Source organism: Cimex lectularius, unplaced genomic scaffold (assembly GCF_000648675.2).
Source record: "Cimex lectularius strain Harlan isolate CLEC.00 unplaced genomic scaffold, Clec_2.1 scaffold33, whole genome shotgun sequence".
Classification (NCBI taxonomy): domain Eukaryota; kingdom Metazoa; phylum Arthropoda; class Insecta; order Hemiptera; family Cimicidae; genus Cimex; species Cimex lectularius.
The window spans coordinates 2319014-2340154 of NW_019392683.1; the positions used below are offsets into that span (position 1 = coordinate 2319014).

General features: G+C 32.4%; 2 protein-coding genes across 3 annotated transcripts; one reads left to right on the forward strand and one right to left on the reverse strand.

Moving 5' to 3' along the window:
• Window positions 1-1567: 1567 nt before the first annotated feature.
• On the reverse strand, window positions 1568-2944 carry LOC106662540 (40S ribosomal protein S12). Its single transcript, XM_014386714.1, has 4 exons — window positions 2840-2944; window positions 2686-2725; window positions 1948-2067; window positions 1568-1871 (listed from the first exon to the last, which is right to left on the reverse strand). Exons 2-4 carry the CDS (start codon window positions 2703-2705, stop codon window positions 1601-1603), a joined length of 411 nt encoding a protein of 136 aa, XP_014242200.1. The 5' UTR covers window positions 2706-2725; window positions 2840-2944; the 3' UTR covers window positions 1568-1600.
• A 4516-nt stretch (window positions 2945-7460) lies between these two features.
• On the forward strand, window positions 7461-20548 carry LOC106662539. 2 transcript variants are annotated; one of them, XM_014386712.2, is made up of 10 exons: window positions 7461-7981; window positions 15031-15113; window positions 15231-15269; window positions 15337-15399; window positions 15568-16231; window positions 16401-16660; window positions 16737-16859; window positions 17074-17243; window positions 17304-17581; window positions 20471-20548. In XM_014386712.2, the coding sequence occupies exons 1-10, from the start codon at window positions 7960-7962 to the stop codon at window positions 20524-20526; spliced, it is 1758 nt and encodes a 585-aa protein (XP_014242198.1). In that variant the 5' UTR covers window positions 7461-7959; the 3' UTR covers window positions 20527-20548. The 2 variants fall into 2 exon arrangements, with proteins under 2 accessions (XP_014242198.1, XP_014242199.1); XM_014386713.2 differs by lacking the exon at window positions 15031-15113 and having other exon boundaries at window positions 7470-7981.
• Window positions 20549-21141: the final 593 nt, after the last annotated feature.

A 21141-nucleotide genomic window follows, 5' to 3' on the forward strand; every position in this document is an offset into this window, starting at 1 on the left:
GCACTGGATCTTGTATGGCTTGACTGAACTCCACAGTTCCATCCTGTATGTACAAAGTGATTTCAGTAAAATATTGATGGTCGATGAATCTTGGTCCTAGAAGTCACAGTTGTCTAACTCTTCTATTAAGTTGTTTTTAAGTCTTGTGTGGGGATTCCATATGTCTGCTGGCTAAGTATAGTCCTAAATATCTGACTTGAATTCAAATAATAGGTATTTCTTTGTTGTTGATTTATAGCGGAGGGCAAGATTGTTTTCTCAATATGAATATAAACAGTACATTTTTCTTCATTCAGTCCTCCACTTTTTGCACGTCTTTGATAAACTCAAGCTGTTCTTGCATTATGGAGGTAGCTTTGATAAGATTTGAATTAGAAGAAAAAATAGCAGTATTAACTGTGTTGGTGGTGAAGGTATTGGATGTGTAGGTAGGTCAGCAGGATAGATGATATGATATACAGGATGGGACCAAGAATGCTCCCTTGTGGGACGATAGCTTGTATCAGTCTGATTTCTGAAAACTCGTTGCAGCATCTCACTCTGAAGTAGAACAGGCCAGTTAGGCTTTATTTCAGGATAAGATAATTAGGAGCAGGCAACCATCTCTAACCGCCCTAAAAAGTTGAGCAGTTCTACAATGAAATTTACAAAATACTTTTATACATTTACTTATTGAACAAAAAAGAAAAAACTAATCAGGTCCAGAAGGAAATTGATTCAGGGTGTTGGTCTGTTAGTAAGTGAACCGGCATTGGGCCCATATTCACTCAAATGTGTTTCCTTTTGGGGTCTGCGCCATCTTCATTGAGGAACAGGAATTAACCAGTTCCTTACTAGTTTTTGTTTTTTGCTCACTTGCAGTGTCCATGTCATATCCGTAGCTGCTTGTCCTCACTGATATCCCCATTGCACACTCAGCTGGGGCCTCCTATAGCCCCTAGGGTCCACCCACACAGCTTCGGCCTCACTCAACTTCGACAAGGGCACCCCCAAATCTGGCCACCAGTGCAAAAAATCCTCTTCTTTTCCACTTGGAACTTGATTTTGATGTCATATTATAGTAATGATCTTTGGCAAGAGATTTTAAAAAATTTATTCGATACAACTATCACCACTCAGCCAGAATTAATCCATGAAAGTGATCGGTTGTGTTTTAGTAAAGCTACCAACTCTTTGCGAAAATTGTTTAATCCTTTTACAACACAGATTGAGATAGAAAATTTAAGGTTTTTTTTTTTTTACTTGATTTGCTTGCAGTTAATAAGCCAAATGTCCTTGCAATAGTTCGTTCTAAGTAACTTTTGCACCAACCCAAATAGTCCCGCTAATTTTGCCCTTTCAATTATTATTTTCTTAAGAATAATGCCAAATTTCTTACGAGAAAACTGTATAATACATCAAAAATCATAAAAACTACAGTAGGCACGCCTTGATTTTTTTTTAACTTTATTGCACCAATGCACATTTTTAACGAGGGTACTTCCACTGCAAGACGTTACAGTGATGACGCCGTGTCAATACTTTAGAAAGAAAATAAGGAACCAAGACTCTTTAAAGAAATGAATCATTAGTTGGAAAAAAAACTGTATTTAAAAGAAAATTAAGCTGCTCTCATAGCAATATATTCCCGTACGAAATCGAGCGCAGGTGTTTCCTCTCCCCACTCTTGAATAACGACACAGGAACATCCAACAATCTTCCTTGGCTTGCCTGTCTTGTCAATTTTGCAAAGGCCCGTCCATTCCCCGAGTTTCTTGTTTGAGTCGACCTTCAAGAACGGGATCTGGTGCTCGGAGCAAAGGGCCTGCACAAGCTTCTTATACGTGGGCTCATCGCAGTTCTCAGCCAATACACACAACGCAGCTTGTCGCCTCAAGAAAAAAAAAAGTTATAAATTGAAAGTAAAACATTAAAATATAACAAGTGTTTTTTTGTTTTTTTAATTACTTGTCAAGGGCCTTAGCGGACTCGTGGAGCCCGTGTACCATGACGCCATGTTTCAGCGCAGTCTTTAAAACCTCCTGAAGGGCTGTGCTGATATCAGTAGTATCTGGAGCTGGGCTACCTCTAAAGCAAACATAAAAATAAAACATTAAAAGCTAGAGTCCTTTAAAAATGTTGAAATGTGTGGGTTTAATTTGAGTGTGGTGATTAGTGACTGTTAGTCGATGATTATTCAGAAATCATGAGATGCAGTTTGGTGTTAAATTTAAACAATGTTTATAAATCCCAGGCTCTAAAGATGATCTCAATAAAGAAAGAAACGTTGGCACGATAAAGAAAATGTTTTTCTGAAACCTACGTCACACCAGACCGCATCTCACGATTTCTGAATAATCGTTTTAAGTTGATTGTACTGTTCAATTTTTGGGTTCATAAGTTCATGTTTTGGGTCATAAGGATTATTTTGTTTACACCCATACTAGCTTTAATATTAATATAGGCAAAAACAAATTACGTATATACATAAGAAACTTAGAATATATCTTAAGCCAATTTTATTCTAGGATTAGAAATTATTCCAGCATGGAATGAAGGTTAGGAATGTTGATATTTTTGATACACAGTACATTACAATGATTTTTAGAACATATTCTATAAACTAATAATCAGTTAATTATACAAATGTTCAAACAATTATGACAAATAGTGCTAAAAATATAACTAATAATTGAACAAACTCACGGTTCTTCGACATCGGCCATGGTGCGATTTGTATTTCAAGCTGAAAAGTAAGACAAACCCTGTTAGAAACCTTAAATTTTCATTAACGTTATTAATTATATTTACATTAAACTTGTTCACTCTGTTATTATTTACAAAAAAAATGTTAATTTACCTGAACAAACGGAATAGACACGTGGTAAGTATCGGCGAACACAAGGAATCCTGAGGGTTAAGGCAAAATGGGGGAAGAACACCGTCCAAGCGGATAGGTAATTGAACCTCAATTTTGACTTGCCATGATCATAGTGATGTCATCATATGCCTATAAGTTTTCTATTACAATGGATAATTATTACAAAATTATTGAATAAATTTTGAAAAAAAGTATAAGCCTAAAAATGCAATACAATACAATTTTATTTTGTGTAATAAAGATAATTAATTTAAATTTTAAAAATTCCACTATAACTTTAGAACAATTAATTGGTCAAGCGGACCACGAAATTAGTGAATTTAATACTTTAGAACGCTTGTTTTTTTTCTTAAATCGTTATGAATAAATGCATTAAAATTGAATTTGTATAACTTCCTGGGATTAAATTATAAAATAATATGCAGTGGTACCTAGTTTTTTCTATTCTATTGTAAGGGACAATTAAGTTATCACAGTTTCTTCTCTTATATAAAGGTAATTTTTGGCTTTGATCTCTGGTTTTAGTAAAATGATCAAAATTAAGGTAAACTTACTTGATACATTCTAATTATGTCCTATTCTTGCCATGTTTCGCATGCATTCCATTACCTGGGTACTTCCAAGTGCTGCTCATTTCACTCCTTAGTGAATCCCAGCTCATTTCACTACTTGAATCTTATTATGGACCACTTATTAAATTTGCACGCATTGCATGACATTATAGATACTTGAAAATTAAATTTTTAAACTTTCTAACTCTTTTTAACAATTTGTATTTTATTTTTTTTTCCTTTTGTCTTGCTTATTTTATTTTATTTTTTTTTTACATGTTTATTTACACAATACTTGTATTTTACCTACTTAAGTGTTACATTAATACCAAGTTTTGTAAATTTGTCTTTATGACAGCCCCACTGATTATTCTTACAGCCTTTCTTTATAAGCTAAATATTTTGTACTTAACCCAGGCTAAAATAGAGTACCTTATTTTATTTTCACAAAACTCATAATAGGCAACTAGCATTTTTTGGGGGATTATATGATTGTTTAAACTCCTTAATAAATATAAACTTTGACATAAAATTTTGGTTGGCATATCACAGGGATTTTCCATATTAAGCATGGTTCAATAAAGACGCCTAGAAGAGTTTTACAGTGTCAGAGTTTTCAGGTACCATTTTTAGATCTTTGAGACCACAGACTTATTTTATTTTCATTTATTTATTTTTAAACCAAGATTTGAGTTGCACTCTTAAGAGTTTGTTATTGTCTGCTAGTAATACATCTTTTTGAGCAGTGTTGGTACCATCTGCAATAGCTCTGAAATATACCAGCAGAAAAATTGTATACAATTCATTTGTGCAAATAATGTGTATAATCGATCCAACAATGGATCCTTGCAGCACCCCAATATTTACATTACTATATTATGATGATATGGTGTATTTTAGAGCTTGCCACCTATCACTTAAATATCATTCAATTAACATTTTTTAAGAACAATCAGTGTGACCAGGGGTTCACTATTGAGGATTTTACATTAGGTTTGAATAACACCAAAAATAATATAGTTTCAGGAACAGTCTGTACAATATACAAATTTTATATGTATGCCCAGTTTAAAAAAAACCCAACCAGCTTTCATAGTAATTACTCGATAATCGACAATATTTATACCTTAACCAGCCTAGTAGAATTGGCGTCAAGGAAAAAAGAAACAAACTTTATTTTATTTTTTATTTATTTATTTATTTTTTAATCTCTCATCTGCAATGGATAGAGTGGACATATAGTTTTTCAACTTTACCAGATAGACAGCTCAATCAAAAATGGTAAAAGTAATTAAAGATCTACTTAATCGTTTGAAATATGTATGGGTGTGCAACCAAGCACCTTGCTTGGCCCGCTCTTATTTGCTCTGTTTAATTAGGAAGAGTTCTTGGAAGATGGAGGCATCATAGTGAATGGTCATAAAATAAATCTTCTCGCATGTCATCGATTTAGTGTTATGGCAGGGTCCATCAGAAATACTTATGTAAGTCAATTAAATTAGTAAATAAGAAAATTAATTAAATTACTCAAGAAATGATTAAAAAAGAAACATCTTGATTTAATGAAATAAAAAATCTTTTTGTTGAATGTAATTTAATGTTAACTTAAATGAATAAAATATTGATGAGTGGCCAAAATGGGTTACTTTACTACTTACTAAATTTATAACTAACAGAAACCTTTAGACAGAAATTTGAAATTAAAGCAATGAATTCTACCAGAATTTATAAAGAGTGAAATTGAAATCTGAAAAAAGTGAGATATCTGGTTAATTATTTTATTGGATTTTTAAAGCCATTTTTAGCCTAATTTTTAGATTTGCTCTACTTAAACAAGAGTTTTCTCAGAGATCCCAAGCAACATCTCTGTGCTCTATGTAGCATAGGAGCAATTGAGGAACTTAATTATTTTTTGAGGGTCTGCCCGATTCTAAGTGAATTGTGTGTTGCTTATTTAGAAAAAAATGAGATTTTCCAGAGATGACTGATAGAATATTTTAAAAAACTGGGCTCATCTTGTGAATTATTTATTGATTTATTTATACAGGTAAATATACCCACTTACAAGTGCTATAAGAGTTTAAACTATAATAAGTAATAATGAATGAATAATTGAAACATAAATAATAATATACATACAACAATAATTCAAAATAGCACATAGTCAACATAACAAACATAAATAAAATATTGTAAGTATTGTGTCATAATACACTTGTGTATACAAATATAAATAAGTGAGAAGGAAAGATAAAAAATTAATCAAGCAACGAAAATTTATAAACAAATTTAAAGGAACTGAGAAGGAATAATAAAAATTTAATTAAAAAACGAAACAACAGAAACATATAAACAGCAGGTATAAAGGAAATGAGAAGGAATGATAAAAATTTAATTAAAAAATGAAACAACAAAAATATATAAACAAATATAAAGGAAATGAGAAGGAATGATAAAAATGTAATTAAACAAGAGAAATGTATAAACAAATAAAAAGGAAATCACCTCTGGCAGACGGACCCTCCATGCTGTAAATTTACTTTAAATTATATATTAAGTAATGTTTATAACTTTTCTTTTTTTTTGCAAAAGTATATTATTATTATAAAAGAAATCACATGGAATGATAAAGAAATAAATGAAAACAACAGAAATATATAATCATGCTATGATCAATATTAAAAAAAAAAAGTTTAAATCAACTTACAAAACGGTTTTAAATGTAAAGGATAAAGGATGTCACAATGTAAAGGCATATTACTACTTGTTTCCATGAGTTGAGGAATTTGACCAAATTTTAAATAATTGGTATTATAATTAGATTTTGAAAAAAGTATTTTTTGTCTTGTATTACACGTGGAACATGGAAATTTAGCAAATTGATAAATTGCGCATAATTGACCATATTATTTAAGAGTTTGTAAGAAAATATCAGGTCATTATTTTGTCATCTTGTGTTTAGTGGTTGCAGTTCTGCCAATTCGATAATAAATTGGTAAGGTGTATCAAAGTATGTTCTAGTAATTTTAAACCAGATTGTACGAATAAATCATCATTGTACATTTTCTATTGAATTTCTTAGTATTTTCTAATGTGGTGACAAAACAACTGAACAATATTCTAAAATGGGATGGTCTGTAGCCTCAACCTTATTGTAAATCTGCTTGGAAGTATAGGTATGAATCGGTTAGTGAATTCAATTATTGAGTTTAGCAACTGAATGTTTATTTCACGATTTATAATTATTTTTATTATTTAAATTAGCATGTAGAAACTTGACGACTTTTGTCAAGTGTAGTCTTTGTTTTGTAAATTTTTTTTTGCAATGTTTATTAATAATTTAATTTTTAGTTATATAGTTTTATTTAATTTTTGAAAAGATTTGTATATTGAAAAAAGAAAGACTTGTTATATTATTACCAATATATAAAATATTCATACATGCGTAATATTATGTAAAATATATAAAGGAGGAGGAAATTAATGTACAATATTATAAAACTTTTTTTTTATATTTTAAAAATGTTAACTTTTTTTAAATATGCAAGGCTAGCATTGAATAAATCTATGTTTTGTATAATTCTTGTTCGCTGAATTCTATTAATGAGAGAGTGGAACTAAATTACATAATTTGTTTATTTTAAAAAGTTATTTATTATATCAGAAGACGATATTACTCGTTATATTATTTGTATATTTAACAGAAAATAATTGAGCAGTAAAGAAAAGGTGTTACGATGAGCCTTTGGTTTAGAATCGTAGAGTGAAACGGGAGTTCTCTATAATTTGTGGAGAGAAAAAAGAGGGAAATCCATGCGGGAAAATTTCCCTGCCGAAGTGTAATACCCTTTATAATGTTCTCTATCCTAGGCAGGGCGTTTTGTATAAAGAGTAGAGACAAGGTAATGGTGTGGGTAATGGAATGGACGCAGAGGGTAATGGGCGGGTATAGGATATTATAGGGGCCGCATGGCAGGGGAGATCGATACGCCAGAGTGGAAGGGAGTTGGAAAGGAAAAGGGGAAACTCCCGTAATTAACGTGGGGAGCATAAATTCCTCCCCGCCACCCGTCCCCGGCCATATTACGGGATCAATAGAGGTTGGAATAAAGGCGGAATCATCCAAAATTCCCCATTTCCCATGAAAACTTGCTGCTTTAGGGTCTGTAGGTGGCGCGGGCATTCAGCAACCTCCCCCCACCCGACTCCCAGCGCCACGCAATCCCTTCCTTTTCCTTCCCAACCCCGCCATACTTGCTTGGAAACATCCCGATTCCAATCCTACCCAGTGCCCTGTACAATATTAAACGGAATATTTTTAAGAAGGGAGTCCGCATTTTTTTTATCGGCAAAACACCATTTACCGCTCGCTCTTTTGTTTTTAATCTCTTTTCTCCTTCAAAAGAGAAACATCTGAGAGAACTTTTGTGCCGCGTACGAATGAGTGCCGCCTCGCTTCTATCGCGCTAATACGAAAATACCCTCGGTTTCTGAGACCGTGTTTGTTACATCTCCTTACTTCTAAGATGTCCACAGTTGGCAGTCGCTATGAATCCTGCTGAGACAAAAGGTAATTTTATCTTTGATGTTTTTTTTTATATCCTATTAACTTAATTAGTCTGATTGAGAATTGTTGTATTTGCCGGCAAAGGGATTAATTAAAATGACTATTTGAAACGCTACTGTCTCACAGGCCGAACAATTACACGGCTTTTTTTTCTTTTAAACAAAGCTACTGTTTTTCTACAAAACTAGCAATGTGAATTACTATATTTTCTCCAATAATTACTATTTCCAAACATTTTTCTCCTTTACATAAAATCAAAATTCTTGTAAAAATAAATAATTGTATATTATTGTAGAAATTATTAACTTTATATACCTGTAAAAAAATTAAGCATCACCTTGATTTTTCAAAATAGTACGTTTTACAATGAATTGAATGAATCTATTTGAAAAAAAAAAAATGTTCAAAACACTTGGTAGACCGAAATGATAGGAATTGATTATAGTCCAATTCTATCACCATGCAGGCTTCATAAAAAAAACCCTCATAGTTTAACAAAATAAAACATTTTTTATTTGTTATAAAGGAAAAAAGGGGATTTTAACAAAGACAAAGATTTGACAATGCGTATTATATCGTGTTATGTTCTTTAGTGCCAGCGATAGATTGAAACAACAAGGTTAGCCAAATCATACTAGAGGTTCATAATTTTGCAGACTCCATGAGGGAAAACTCAAAATTTAACAACAAATGAGCCTATATTGTTTTAATATTTTTTACATGATCAGTATTTTTGAATACAGATCGCAAGGAAAAAAAAACGTTTAGTTACAGGTTTGCATCCTGTTTCTCCAGTTTTTCTTCGGCTGAATCGATTTCCTTTATAAGGACGGTGTGGTGAAAAGTGTGTGTCATGGGTGAGCAAAGAAAGAAGGCAAAAATTAAAAAAGTTTTGCACTAGGAAAAAAAGTTCAGACCATCAGTGGTCTATTGGTTTGTTTGAATTCAGATTGGAAGAAAAATACAGAAACCAAATGTCGTCACCGGTTTTCATCCCGTTTCTCAGGTTTTTCTTCAGCTGTATCAGTTTCCTTTAATGTCTGTGTGGTGAAAAATGTGTGTCATGGGTGAGCATAGAAAGAAGGCAAAAATTAAAAAAGTTTCACACTAGGACCATCAGTGACCTGTCAGTTTGCCTGAATCAGATTGCAAGAAAAACTGTAACGTACTGTCGTCACAGGTTTACATCCCGTTTCTCCAGTTTTTCCTTCAGCTGAGTCAGTTTCCGTTGGGTCAGGTATGAGGGATGAAAGAAATATTAGCATTTCACCTTTTGGAGTTGCTTCAACTTTAACACTTCAATGAAGGTGAAAGTTAAAAAGTGATGCAAAAAAATCAAGAATAAATATTGTGGATTGGTCGGGTAAGGATTTGGGTATAATAATTAATACTAAAGGGGAATTGTTGAATCTTAATTATAAACCCTACATCTCGAGAAGAATTTACCTCTGCTCTTTCTGCAACAGAATTTTTTTTTTTAGTAATGAACACCTGTTGGATGTAGCTGTAGTTTTTTTTTTTTTTTTTTTAGAATGTTTTGAAAATTTTAATTACTAATCAAGTAATGTATTTACTTTTCTTTTATTCTTTTGTATTAGTGCGTATTTTTAGCAGATTCCAGGTGAACAATAGTCCATGGTTAAAATGTTTGTGAATATATAGAGGTAAATTGTACGATTCTTTGGTGTAAACATTATTATTATTGTTATTTTATCAGAAGAAACTACATTTTATTTTCTGTTTTGATGTTAGTTTAGTTCATGTTAAAGTTAAATGTTTGGTCATTATAATTATTTTTATGATATATTCAGTTTATTTTCTTTTCTCAACGGATATGAACTCTTGGCAGATGGCCTTGGTTATTATCATTTTTGTTACTTTTTTATTATTACTTTTATTATTAGTTCATAATATTATAAATAAAAGTATCTGTTTATTGGTCATTTGTAAACCTGAAAAAACAATCAACTTCGTAGCTACAGGTTTACATACTGTTTCACCAGCTTTTCCTTGGGTTGAGTATGGTGGCAAAAGAAAATTTAGAATTTGTCTTTTGGCAGGTGTATCATCTTTAACGAAGGCAAAAATTAAAAAAAAAAAAAAGCGCAAAACAACGAATAAAGACCATGGAATGGTCAGGTAGGAGTGTATTAAAAGTGTGTCAATTCGGATATTAACATGTTTCAAGCCACGTTTCAATCAGAAGTCTTGACTTAAACAAAAGTTAAGTTCGTTCAAACTTAGATTCAATGTCAGATTCCATGAGAAAATCTCACAATTTAACAATAAGTATGCTTAATGTTTTATTTATTTAATTTTCCTACATGCTCAATTTAACTGCCAATTGTCAATTTTTCGAGTGAAAATCTCAAGAAAAACCTGAGCATCCAATGCTTTATTCAAGACACTCATAGATAGTTAAATATTAATTCCCTTTTGTGTGTATTAAAAAAATATGTATATAAATCATCATGAAAAATCAATTTAAAAAAATTAATTAATAAAAAAAAAAAAAAAAATGGACAGTATGCCATTAACTCTTCTTTGTTCGTATTAATCTTGTGACCACCGAGAATGCCTTGAATCTTCCTTGAACAAAATATCGGCCCAATTTTCAGCTGTCCATGTCCAATGTTTGGCGAACTTCAGGCTCGGTATGCCAGTTTTTTTATGAGAAGAGGGCCAGTTGCTGGAATTAACTACAAGCCATATAAGACAGCCTCTCACAGTTCATCTGAAAATTTGATATTTCTCGCTGCTAATAGGTGTTTGTTAAGACTTAGCCTGGTGCTATTCTGGTCAAGAAAGGCATTTAGATGATAAAATCTGTCATTAATAGCTAAAGAAGCCCAAGGGCTGTCTTGGCTTGGTTGATGAAAATAATTACCCATTTGTGACGGACCACTATTTCACTTTGACTGTCATCATTCAAAAGCCACCCATGATCATCCTCATCAAGTCATCCTCTTCACTGATAACTTATTTTGCCCATTTTATACCAAAGAGTTCCTTTACTAATAATGAGATAAATAAATGACTTGAATTTAAAAAGAGGAAAAGATTTGAGTAAGATGGAAACCTCTTGACTAATGAGTAAATATGAATTTAAATAATGATGATTTATTTTAATCCTCTACCTAACAAACAGAAAAGAAGTCTGGTAAACAAACAAGGAAAATAGTCTTTAAAATCCAGTAACAGTTTTAAAATATTAGATAGATGACTAGTTTTTTTCTGGGTGTGTGTATAGCAAAGTTTTTATGGCCAGCTAAATATTTCTTTTTATTGTTACCAAAGTAAAAATCCACATTTTATATTTGTTATAAAATAAAGCTCCAGTGATTTTCTATAATCCGATACAGTCTGAAGTTTTCACGATGACCTTCATTCCACCGAAAATTAGGTACATTATCTGAGTAAATCCCGCAATGAAAATTTTGTGCATTGATTTTATTCTTCTCACAAAAAATGTTTTACGGGAAGTTTAGCAATATTGTGCTAGAGTTGATGACAATGATAAAAAAAAAAATCAAAAAGGAGTTTAAACAAAATTGAACTCCCAAAAATAAATTCAGTTCTTACAATAAAATCTAGTAAGTATGAACTTTCAGAAATATTGAAGTAACTTGTTAGAAAATATGTGCTCTTGAATAAGAGAAATTGAAGGGTTTTTTTTATTGTCAACAATTGGTATAACAGTTTGTTTGTTGATACGCTAATACATCCCAGATATATACAGTGTAAGCACATGTAAATAAATTACAAGTGGGCAAACGTTCAATTTATTTACAAGTCTGGATTTAACGATGTTTAAAATAGAATTTTTTTTAATGTGGTGCATAAATCCCAATCTGGCTTATTATTTTATAAATTATCTGGCCAATGTAAATGCTTTGACAACCAATAAAAATTACCAGACGATAGAAGACAAAATTAAGAAGAAAATTTATTTTCTTATTGGGATTCAAAAATTATTTTTCAATAAAGTCCCATCCAGTCATGATCTCCAAATAATCGTCCCATCCAATATTGACTTTGCTAACAAAACTATTCTAAATTCTATGATGTCATTGTTTCAATTTTGAATTATGTGATTACATGTTCCACGATAAATTAATTCTTATAATTCATACAAGATAATTTCTGATTTTTTTAGTGGGGGGGATATGTATTGTAAAATTTTCCAGATGTAGTTAATAAAGAAAAATTGGACATGAAATCAGCACTTCCACCAATTTTTGGCTTCCACTAGGTAACCAGAAAAGTTTGTATGGTTTTTATTTTTATTGTGTTAATGCCGTTAATCACGTCGGCCTCTAAGGAAATGAGGAGGCTGACAAGGCGGCTAAGGAAGCGGCGGAGATGCCTAGTGACCCGGATATCCCAATCAGTCCAGCGGATGTCAAAAACTATTTAAAAAGAACAAGCTGGGACACCTAGCAAACACGCTGGACTGGGATGACCGAAAAGCTGAACCCGATTAAGCCGAACGTTAAGCTGTGGGTCTCAGAGAATTTGGATAAAAGAAAAGCCATCATCCTAACAAGACTGGAAATAGGCCACACCAGGTTAACACGGACACCTTATTATAAAGAAAATAATTGTGGGAAGGTGGGGGACGAGGCCATGCATGTGAAAACTACTAGCCCACAGAGCTACAGAAGAGTGGAAGAAATGGAGGGAAATAGTGAGGCCGTCTCCCCTCCTTATGCGCCTGTGTGTGAACGTGGGTGTTGCACATACGCTTGCACACACATAAAATAGAAAGGAGAAGAAAAAGAAGGGGGTAATGGGAAAAGAAAACGAAGAAAAATTAACAAATAGGGAAACACTAACCCCCAACTTTAGGTTTTCTAGCGTGTCGGCTATGACCTTTGCCTTTCGCCGACCAGAAAAAAAAACCGTTAATCAACATTTCTATTTACATGTAAGGTTTAGGAATTTACATCACATAATACCAATAGGATAACGCATCATTTCATAATGACAAAGTGTGTAATAGTTCACTGTAAATTATAAAATATTTTCTTTCCCATTAGTTCAAAACACATAATTTGTGTGGGCTTTTTGTATAAATTTAAGGCTCGCTGCAAGGGCGACTGAGGCAGCTTGTAAACTTTACAGTGCGTTCAGTGATGAAACAATAAGTAGCACACTGCCAAAAAGTGGTTCAAAAATTTGTTTTCTCAGATGGAGGGGATCGAAGATGAACCATGGTCGGGTAAATCTTCTGTCTGAATAATGAGGGCAGCAATTCTCGTAAGCAGTTAAACCATTGCTCAAACTTGCATAGACTAGGGAAGTCGTGAAAGCTGAGCAAATTGGTTCCTGACAAATTGACCAACAATAAAAAGCTTTATAATAGACATTTTTTGATCAGATTGTCACATGCGATTAAAAATCCTGTACAGTAACACAAGGATATCGTACAATTGGCTGTCACCAAATGACTCTGACCCCATACCAAAAGGTCTGACTGACACCTTCCCTCCCCTCATTCCCAGATGCAAATTTTCTGAACCAAATTTGGGTTGGTTAATCCATGAACTTATTGTTTCATCACAGAACACTGCAAATTTTACAAGTTGCCTTGGCCGCCCTAGTACGTTCACACGAATTATGTGTTTTGAAGCCATGAGAAAACAAATATTTTATATTTTGCAGTGATCAGCATTAAAATATTAACAAATGAAAAACCGCATGAAATTTTTCTGGTTTTCTGGTAATTGGCTTTTCTTAACTTGATCATATATGATTATTTTACTCTTGCTAGTTTTATCTGCCAGTATTTCAGCTTTTTGCCATTAATACTTACACAAAATTCATACACACTGTAAAACAAGATAATTAGGGAATATCAAAAGGCATTGGACGGGCAAAAACTAGGGTGGTCAAGATCATAATATAATAAAGGATAATCACGATGCAGACCTGCTTTATAAATATCAAAATGCTAATTTAGCATTCAATTGTCTATGCAGATGCTTCTTTTCTTATTTCACACTTTAATGAAAACATTACATGTTGAATCATATTGAATTTTTAAAATTTAAAACTGATTTTTCCTCTTTTATGATTATTGATTACATTTGCCTATTTCAGTTGCACAAATGTTTAGAATTTTGTGTAAATTTGTCATCTCAAGGAATCCAGTCTTAAGTAAAATGAGTCCGATTCATATTTTAGCTTGAAAATTACAGTCAGATAGTAGAAATCCTAGGCTAAATTATTGCTGCATTTCATCAGTTCTAATTTTATTCCTTTTTCCAATTGCAATAAGCATGTAATAAGTCAAAGAACTACATTAGCAGCCAGTAAATCCGTTGAGGTCCCTTCTACTAGGTAGAATCCAAACATGCCAAGTTTGTTGACAACTTTTTCAGATGTTCATTGAGCATCGTACAAGAAACATGATAAAATGAATTTGTTGAGTTTATTCCTGCTGCCTGTTTTGTGTTTTGAAATAAATTTATTTGTTTATTTATCCAATCTTGAAAGTTTATTACATTTCCAATAAGACATCAACCATACTTTTTTAAAAACTTCATTAATCATTTACACAGAAGAGTCTTTATAGCAAAGTGGCAGCTACTTAAAATAGTAAATTACTTTTTGTTAAATTATTTTATTTAACTCTTGTGTATATATACACATTATGTTTTGCTAATACATACTGATATACAACACACTCAAAAAGTGTGATTAACATGGCATTTGAGGGTGGGTCCCTGCCCTATGGCAGTCCACACAATAATTCACAGAAAATTAGTTGATTATAAATACAGCGTTTTATAATAATACAGAAATTACGTGAGCTGGTGCATTAATTAAATAGGATTTTTATTCATGGTTAAACCAAGAGAAAGATTCTGAGGGGAAGTATCGTTATTCGTGTTTAAATTACAGTTTTTTTTTGCTTTTGTTTTTTCAAATTCGTGATTCAGTGTTTCTTATAAAGAAATAAAATGTTAATTTATATTTTTTGTTATCATTTATTTGTCGCTCCATATTTTGCTTTTCTTCTATCTTTTGTTTCTATGTTCTGAATCTAGGCGAACACAAAGACAATACTTTGTCGAGAGTAACTTTAAAAATCGGTGTCAAGAGAAAACCCGACGGTACTTCGACGTTCAAGGTAGAGAAGAAAAAACTCAATCAAAACACCGGCAAAATATTAAAGACTATTTTTAGAAATTAACTTTTATCATGCTATTATATTAATTTGTTTTGTTTTGTTTTCAATTTTTTCCAGATCACCTCCACTAGCGAAGATAATAAAATAACAAAAATGGTATGTGTATTATACAATGGTAGCTGAACGCTTGAATTATTCTCTTAATTTTCGATTTGTTTAACAGTCTGAAGATAAGGTCGATAAAGAAGAGGAGGCTGTCACTAGCATAAAAATTGAAAAAATTGAAGTAAGTTTCATATTTTTATAATGAATGAAGTTCAAATAAAAATGGTAACTAATTGAATATTTGTGAAAAAGCTTCTTTTATTCAATCTAGTATTATTTCCAACAACAACATTTACTTATAATTATTTTTCTTTTAATGCAGTACTAATAAATTCATTTTTATTTAAAGAAACCACCAGATAAGGATGAGCAAAAACTTTCTGAAGATGAAGAAGGCTCCAGCAATGAAACAAAACAAGAAAATGGAGAAAAAGAAGTGCCTAATTTACCAGTAAGTGTTTCCATAAAAAAACAGGGAGAAGATGATGAAACGAGTGTGAAAAGAGACAGTGAGGCAGAATCTAACGAGGACAGTTTATCAAATGCATCTAAAAAAGGTGTTGATGAAGACAGCAATGAAGAACAGAAAGAAAAGGAAATGGCGAAAGAAACAAAGCCCGCGTTGGGTATACTCACTGTCAAGAAATCTGAAGACCTGATAGCATCACCTGGAGGCTCTTTCTCAAATATGGCTTCATTGGTAACTAACGGGGAATTTGTTGAGTCTTCAGCATTCCCTTGCTCGGTGTGCCTTCTACGTTTTCCGACTGCGACTGAACTCGAATCACACAAAGCCCAGGCCTCCCATTATGTCTGCAACATGGCTGGAGCTAAATGTGCTGCAATAGGGTTTTCCTCAGCAGCGGATCTGGCTGCCCATCAAGCAGAAGCACATCAGGGCCCGGTGCAGCAGCTAGCTCAGCAAGTGGAGCGGATACCGGTTTCATATTCTGCTCAGCCTTATCAAAACCAGATGTCATTTCAAAATTCAAGGTCACCACAACTTCCATTAGGTGAGCAAATATTAATGTTGCATTAATAAATGCAAATCCAGAGAAGACTGCAGGTCTAGAAATCAGAATGTGTAAATTTTTTGTTCATGGCCAGGTCTCAGTAAATTTTAATTTTTATCTGAACCTCAATGAGGGATATGTAGATGGTGTTATTTTCTTGGGTTGATAGGAAGCCAAGTGATGCTTACACCGGTGGTGCAGCAGTCGCCACAGCCTCACCCGAACATACCGAACCTTCCTGGGATTCAGGTGACCAAGCGACCTGCCAACGCTCCAGAGCCCGCTCCGGCCCCGAAAATACGGCGTGAAGACAATACCGGACCTTCGATCCGCCTCCCCGACTCGATCACTCTTGTCAAGCCGAGTCAGGTGACAACTCAGAAAAAAGATGATTCGGTAGCTAACATGCTTGCAACTCGTGGGATCACAGTGAGTGATTTAATTTAGCATTTGTTCAAACCATTTAAGGAAGGTTTTGAGGGAAAATATTACAATTTATCGATAGGTATTACCATCATCTAGTGTTTCTCGATCTCCTCGCACCGCACAGATTAACACAGCTCAATTGAGACGCAACACTCCTTCCCAACTAAATTCAAGTGTCTCAATCACACCATCGTCCCGGCAGGTAATCATCTCAGTATATATTTTATTTTATACAGAATAGTCAAATTGTTTGCTCAATTTGGAGAGTTATTTTCGATTTTTCCTCAATTATATATAAATAAGTTCAGGTATTTGTTTTTTCTCGTCTGACAAAACTTTTGCTGCTTGTTTTAACAGACACGAACTATATGACTTTGTGTTGTAAAATTGGTTAAACTTATTGTACTTTTTTAAAGGTCAAACCACAGCTGCCAACTGTTGATCTGACACAGGAAGTTGAGCCAAGAAGGCGAGCTGGCATGGTACGCAGGCTAGTATGTCAGATCTGCGATAAAGTCTTCCAGACACAAGAGGCATTAAATGCCCATGTTAATACACACAGGACGCAGTCTAAACTTCCATTTGAGTAAGTATTAAAAGAAAAAGGCTTCCTGTTCAATTCCTGAATGTTCCTTTCGTTTACAAGGTGTGAACTGTGCACGGCGCAGTACCCGACGCAGCAAGGACTTGACTACCACAGGCAAAAATTCCATGGCCGGCGGACACAAATTTCTTCAACATCGGTGGATATGGCACTGCCAGTTGTAGACATCCGCCAACCAGGCGTGAAACAGAAACTCCTTCAAGTTGGTGTAAGACACGTCCTAATGTTATCACAGCTTCACAACCGTGCTGGCACTGCTTCATTCGGGCTACCGATTGTACCAGTGGACCTTGCAAACAATCAAGCTTATTGTTCCTTAGGTAAGTTTGGTTTGATGTACGTCTTAAGTGAATGGTTAGTCCGTGTTTTATTTAGTCTATTGGGTTCTTTTATTAGTTTGTAAAATGTCAAGGGGTGTTTCTGTAGCTTTGATTTATTGTAGAATAAGAATGAGTATTTTCCTCTTTGGTTTGTTTTATTTTGATTGGAGTGAGTGTTTTCATTGGAGTTAATTTGTATTTTGTGTGTGCATAAGTTTTTTAAATTTTGCCTTTCAACCTTATAAATGGGATCCCTTATTACTACTAGCCCCACTGGCTTTAAAGTGGGGAAAGCTGCATTGAAAGAAAGGGGTAGTTTATCCAAAAAAAGTCAGCCTAGAATTGCGGCGTGATGACATGTATAGAAATGATAAATGTTGGTGTGAGGATGTTGTTCAACCTTTATAAAAATATAGTTCGTACTCACAGTTAGATTTTTTCAATGATCCGGATTTCAAGCTTATAGTTCATCATCAGATTTAATGAATTTACAACCACGTCTCTCGACATGAATTATAAAAGTCAACCTGCTGATCCTCCGCCAATGCGACTTTGGTGTTCCAATGAGAAACTGGATTTTAATGCCACTCAGTTTTGAACATGCAAAAAGCAGGAATTATAATGAGTATTTATTAATATAATTAAATATTATATTAATAAATACTGTAAGAAAATGATTATAAATTAGTAATTAATTTGTATGTTTTTACATATATATTAATTAATAAAAATAATACATTAATAATAAGTTAGTAAATTAATGATAAAATTAAATAATAAAAATTAAATTAATTAATTTGTACGACTAATATTATTTAGGTACATATTTAAAATACAAGATAAATAAAAACCTATTATATTATTAATGCATTTATCTCCATGTTCGATTCTACATTTTTTAATTTCAAATTTCTCAAACCAATCTAGTTCCATCCCTTTGTTGAAACTGTGTAACACGGTGATTTAAATTGTGTTTTGTTATTTAGTTGGTACTTAAATTCTGAAAATTTGTTCGTTTTAGGAAGTGCTTCAGGAACTCATTTTAATTTCTCTCCCGCTTTGTACTTTATATGTAATATCTCAATCATAATTAACGTTTTTTGACAAGTTGTAAAATTTATCTTTAGATTTTGATAGGCTGTTTCTAACACGCTCTTCTAAAAGCTACGCTGAAACCTTCTTGTTTAAAAATTTTACCTACTTTTTCTGATAGTTCACCAATGTATGGCAAACAACAAAAACCTAATGATTCATTTATGGTGGGATGAGTCCTATTGTTGATTCTTTTAAAGTTAATTTTTTTTATTCTTTTAATTAGCAATCTATCAATAAATATTTCTTGATATCCATAATTTTTATCTAAGGTTTTAATAGTTTGTAATTCTTTTTTATAGTTAGCAGGTGTTAAAGGAAGTCATAACATACGGTCTATGGGCCAAATGAAACCAGCAGCTTTTTGATTCCATGGGTGAGAAGAATCCGCTGGTATCATGGTATCTGTAGTTGGGTTTTTTTTTATACAAGTCTATTTTGATTAGGTTGTTTAATATGGCAGTGTTAAGTGTAAAGAGTTAAACAACCATCTTTATTAATTTCACTTGTAAAATTTATATTACGGTGTAAAGAATTAATTAGTTGTAGGAATTCTTTTAGATCCTCTAATGTTCCCGATCATATGGATAAAATATTGTCTACATAGCATTTCCAAAAAAGAACATATTGAATTGATTTGTTGTTGATTTGAAAATAATTTTTTCAAAAAAAAGTTTTATTTTTATTAATTAATATATAAAAAACACTAATTAATCACTAATTTATAATTATTTTCTTACAGTAGTTATTAATATAATATTTAAATTCCTACTTTTTGCATGTTCAAATTGAGCATCCTTAAAAACCACCTTCTTAGTGAACCTCATGTTGGTGGGGGGGTCACTGGATTCACTTTTACAATTCATGTGAGGGATGTGGTTTGTAAATTCCTTCAACTATGAGTAGGGACTATCTTTTTTATAAAGATTGACGACATGGAAGTAGATAAAATTCATTTGAGGGCATTGCTTGCTGTACGAATTTGATCTCAGGCGCAGAGTTGAAATTTATGTGGAATTCACAGTGATAACTAGTAGTAACTGAACATGTGAGTCAACAGGGTTTCGACTTTTTCATAATGGAGAGAGACAAATCAAAGACAAAGCCTTGTTGTGGAACACCTTGGAATGCCAGAACGTTGGCAGTATTTTATAGAAAATGAAGGAAATTGTGTTTTGGGTTAAAAATAAAATACATTTATATTTTGAAAGTTTCACTTTTTTTTTTCTAAAAACCGATAAAACTTGCACACACTGTCTGTTTTTATAAATTGTCTCGTGTTGAACCTGCTGTGACAACAAACGCTTCTAGTTACATTTGTATTCTTTTGTGCAGTTTTAATGCCTAATTTATAGTTATGGCCTAAGTAGTTTTGTTTTTCTATGCCTCTTCCTATGCATGTGAATTTAATTTCTGCTTGTAAGGTCGTTTTTTTTTCCTAACTGTTGCGACCACTGACGTCGTTTTTGGTAATTGAGTTTTTCATATGCTATATTTTTTTACTGTTTGCATGTAGGTGCTGTAATTATGTGTCTGTTTTATGTATAAAACTACTATTGCCAAAGTTGCTGTCCATTGTGACGTATAATGTCATCAACATATCAATATGTTTTTAGTTTCATATTTTGCCATGATTTCAGGATGATTAGTTTCTAATTAATATTAAGAATACTTAGTTAATTTTACTTGTTAAATTATTTTTTAAATTAATAATTTGTTTTTAAACTGTTCTTAAAATTGGTCATTATTGTGTAAATTACTGAAATTATTTTTAAAAATTCTTTCCTTTTGTTACAGGTGACATGGGTGTTTCTAACCTTCTTCCTCTTGGCGCCTTACAATCTCTCCAGTAAAAAAAAAAAATTCAAAACAAAGTAATAAAAATATTTACAAAATCCCACTGAAGAGTATTATATATAAATACGATACTGTAAATATACAATATTATAGCACAACTATATACAAATATAGAGGATAGTCTATTATATGACTTTAGTATGTTATGCAGGTACATTGAAAGTTAAACATGGATTTATAACGTGGAAATATATGTAAAAGACTTGTTTATTATTACATTTAAAAATGTGTAATATATATTTAAGTAAATAACAAAAGTGCTATGTAATATATTATTTATTACATATTTTTTTATACATGTAACTTTCGTTTGCAATTTACAAAATAGTGTTTTGCCCTTTTAATTTTTTTGCAATAAATCTGTGATCTAATAAAAAGAAAAAAGTTAAGAGTAAATTAAAATTTTAAAAGTTGATGATAAAAAACAAACAGGACAGGACAGTTTCTCTGTCTTTTTTTTTCCTTTTGTACAAACAGATGTTTAATATCGAATTGAGCTTTTGTTTTTGTAAATAAAAATAATTTTTTGAAAAAAAAATTTAAGTTTTATTATTTCAGGAACTTGGAAGTGTGACTGACGATAAGTGTCGAAAATTTCAGATGATTCTACT

What these genes read in the sequence shown, in the direction of transcription:
- LOC106662539 (XM_014386712.2), top strand. Translation starts at nt 7,960, where the DNA reads ATGAATCCTGCTGAGACAAAAG. An exon ending in ACGGTACTTCGACGTTCAAG is followed by an intron (nt 15,114 to 15,230) that starts GTAGAGAAGAAA and finishes AATTTTTTCCAG; the next exon opens with ATCACCTCCACTAGCGAAGA. An exon ending in TCACACCATCGTCCCGGCAG is followed by an intron (nt 16,860 to 17,073) that starts GTAATCATCTCA and finishes ACTTTTTTAAAG; the next exon opens with GTCAAACCACAGCTGCCAAC.
- LOC106662540 (XM_014386714.1), bottom strand. Translation starts at nt 2,705, where the DNA reads ATGGCCGATGTCGAAGAACC. An exon ending in ATGGCCGATGTCGAAGAACC is followed by an intron (nt 2,068 to 2,685) that starts GTGAGTTTGTTC and finishes TGTTTGCTTTAG; the next exon opens with AGGTAGCCCAGCTCCAGATA. An exon ending in TCCGCTAAGGCCCTTGACAA is followed by an intron (nt 1,872 to 1,947) that starts GTAATTAAAAAA and finishes TTTTTTCTTGAG; the next exon opens with GCGACAAGCTGCGTTGTGTG.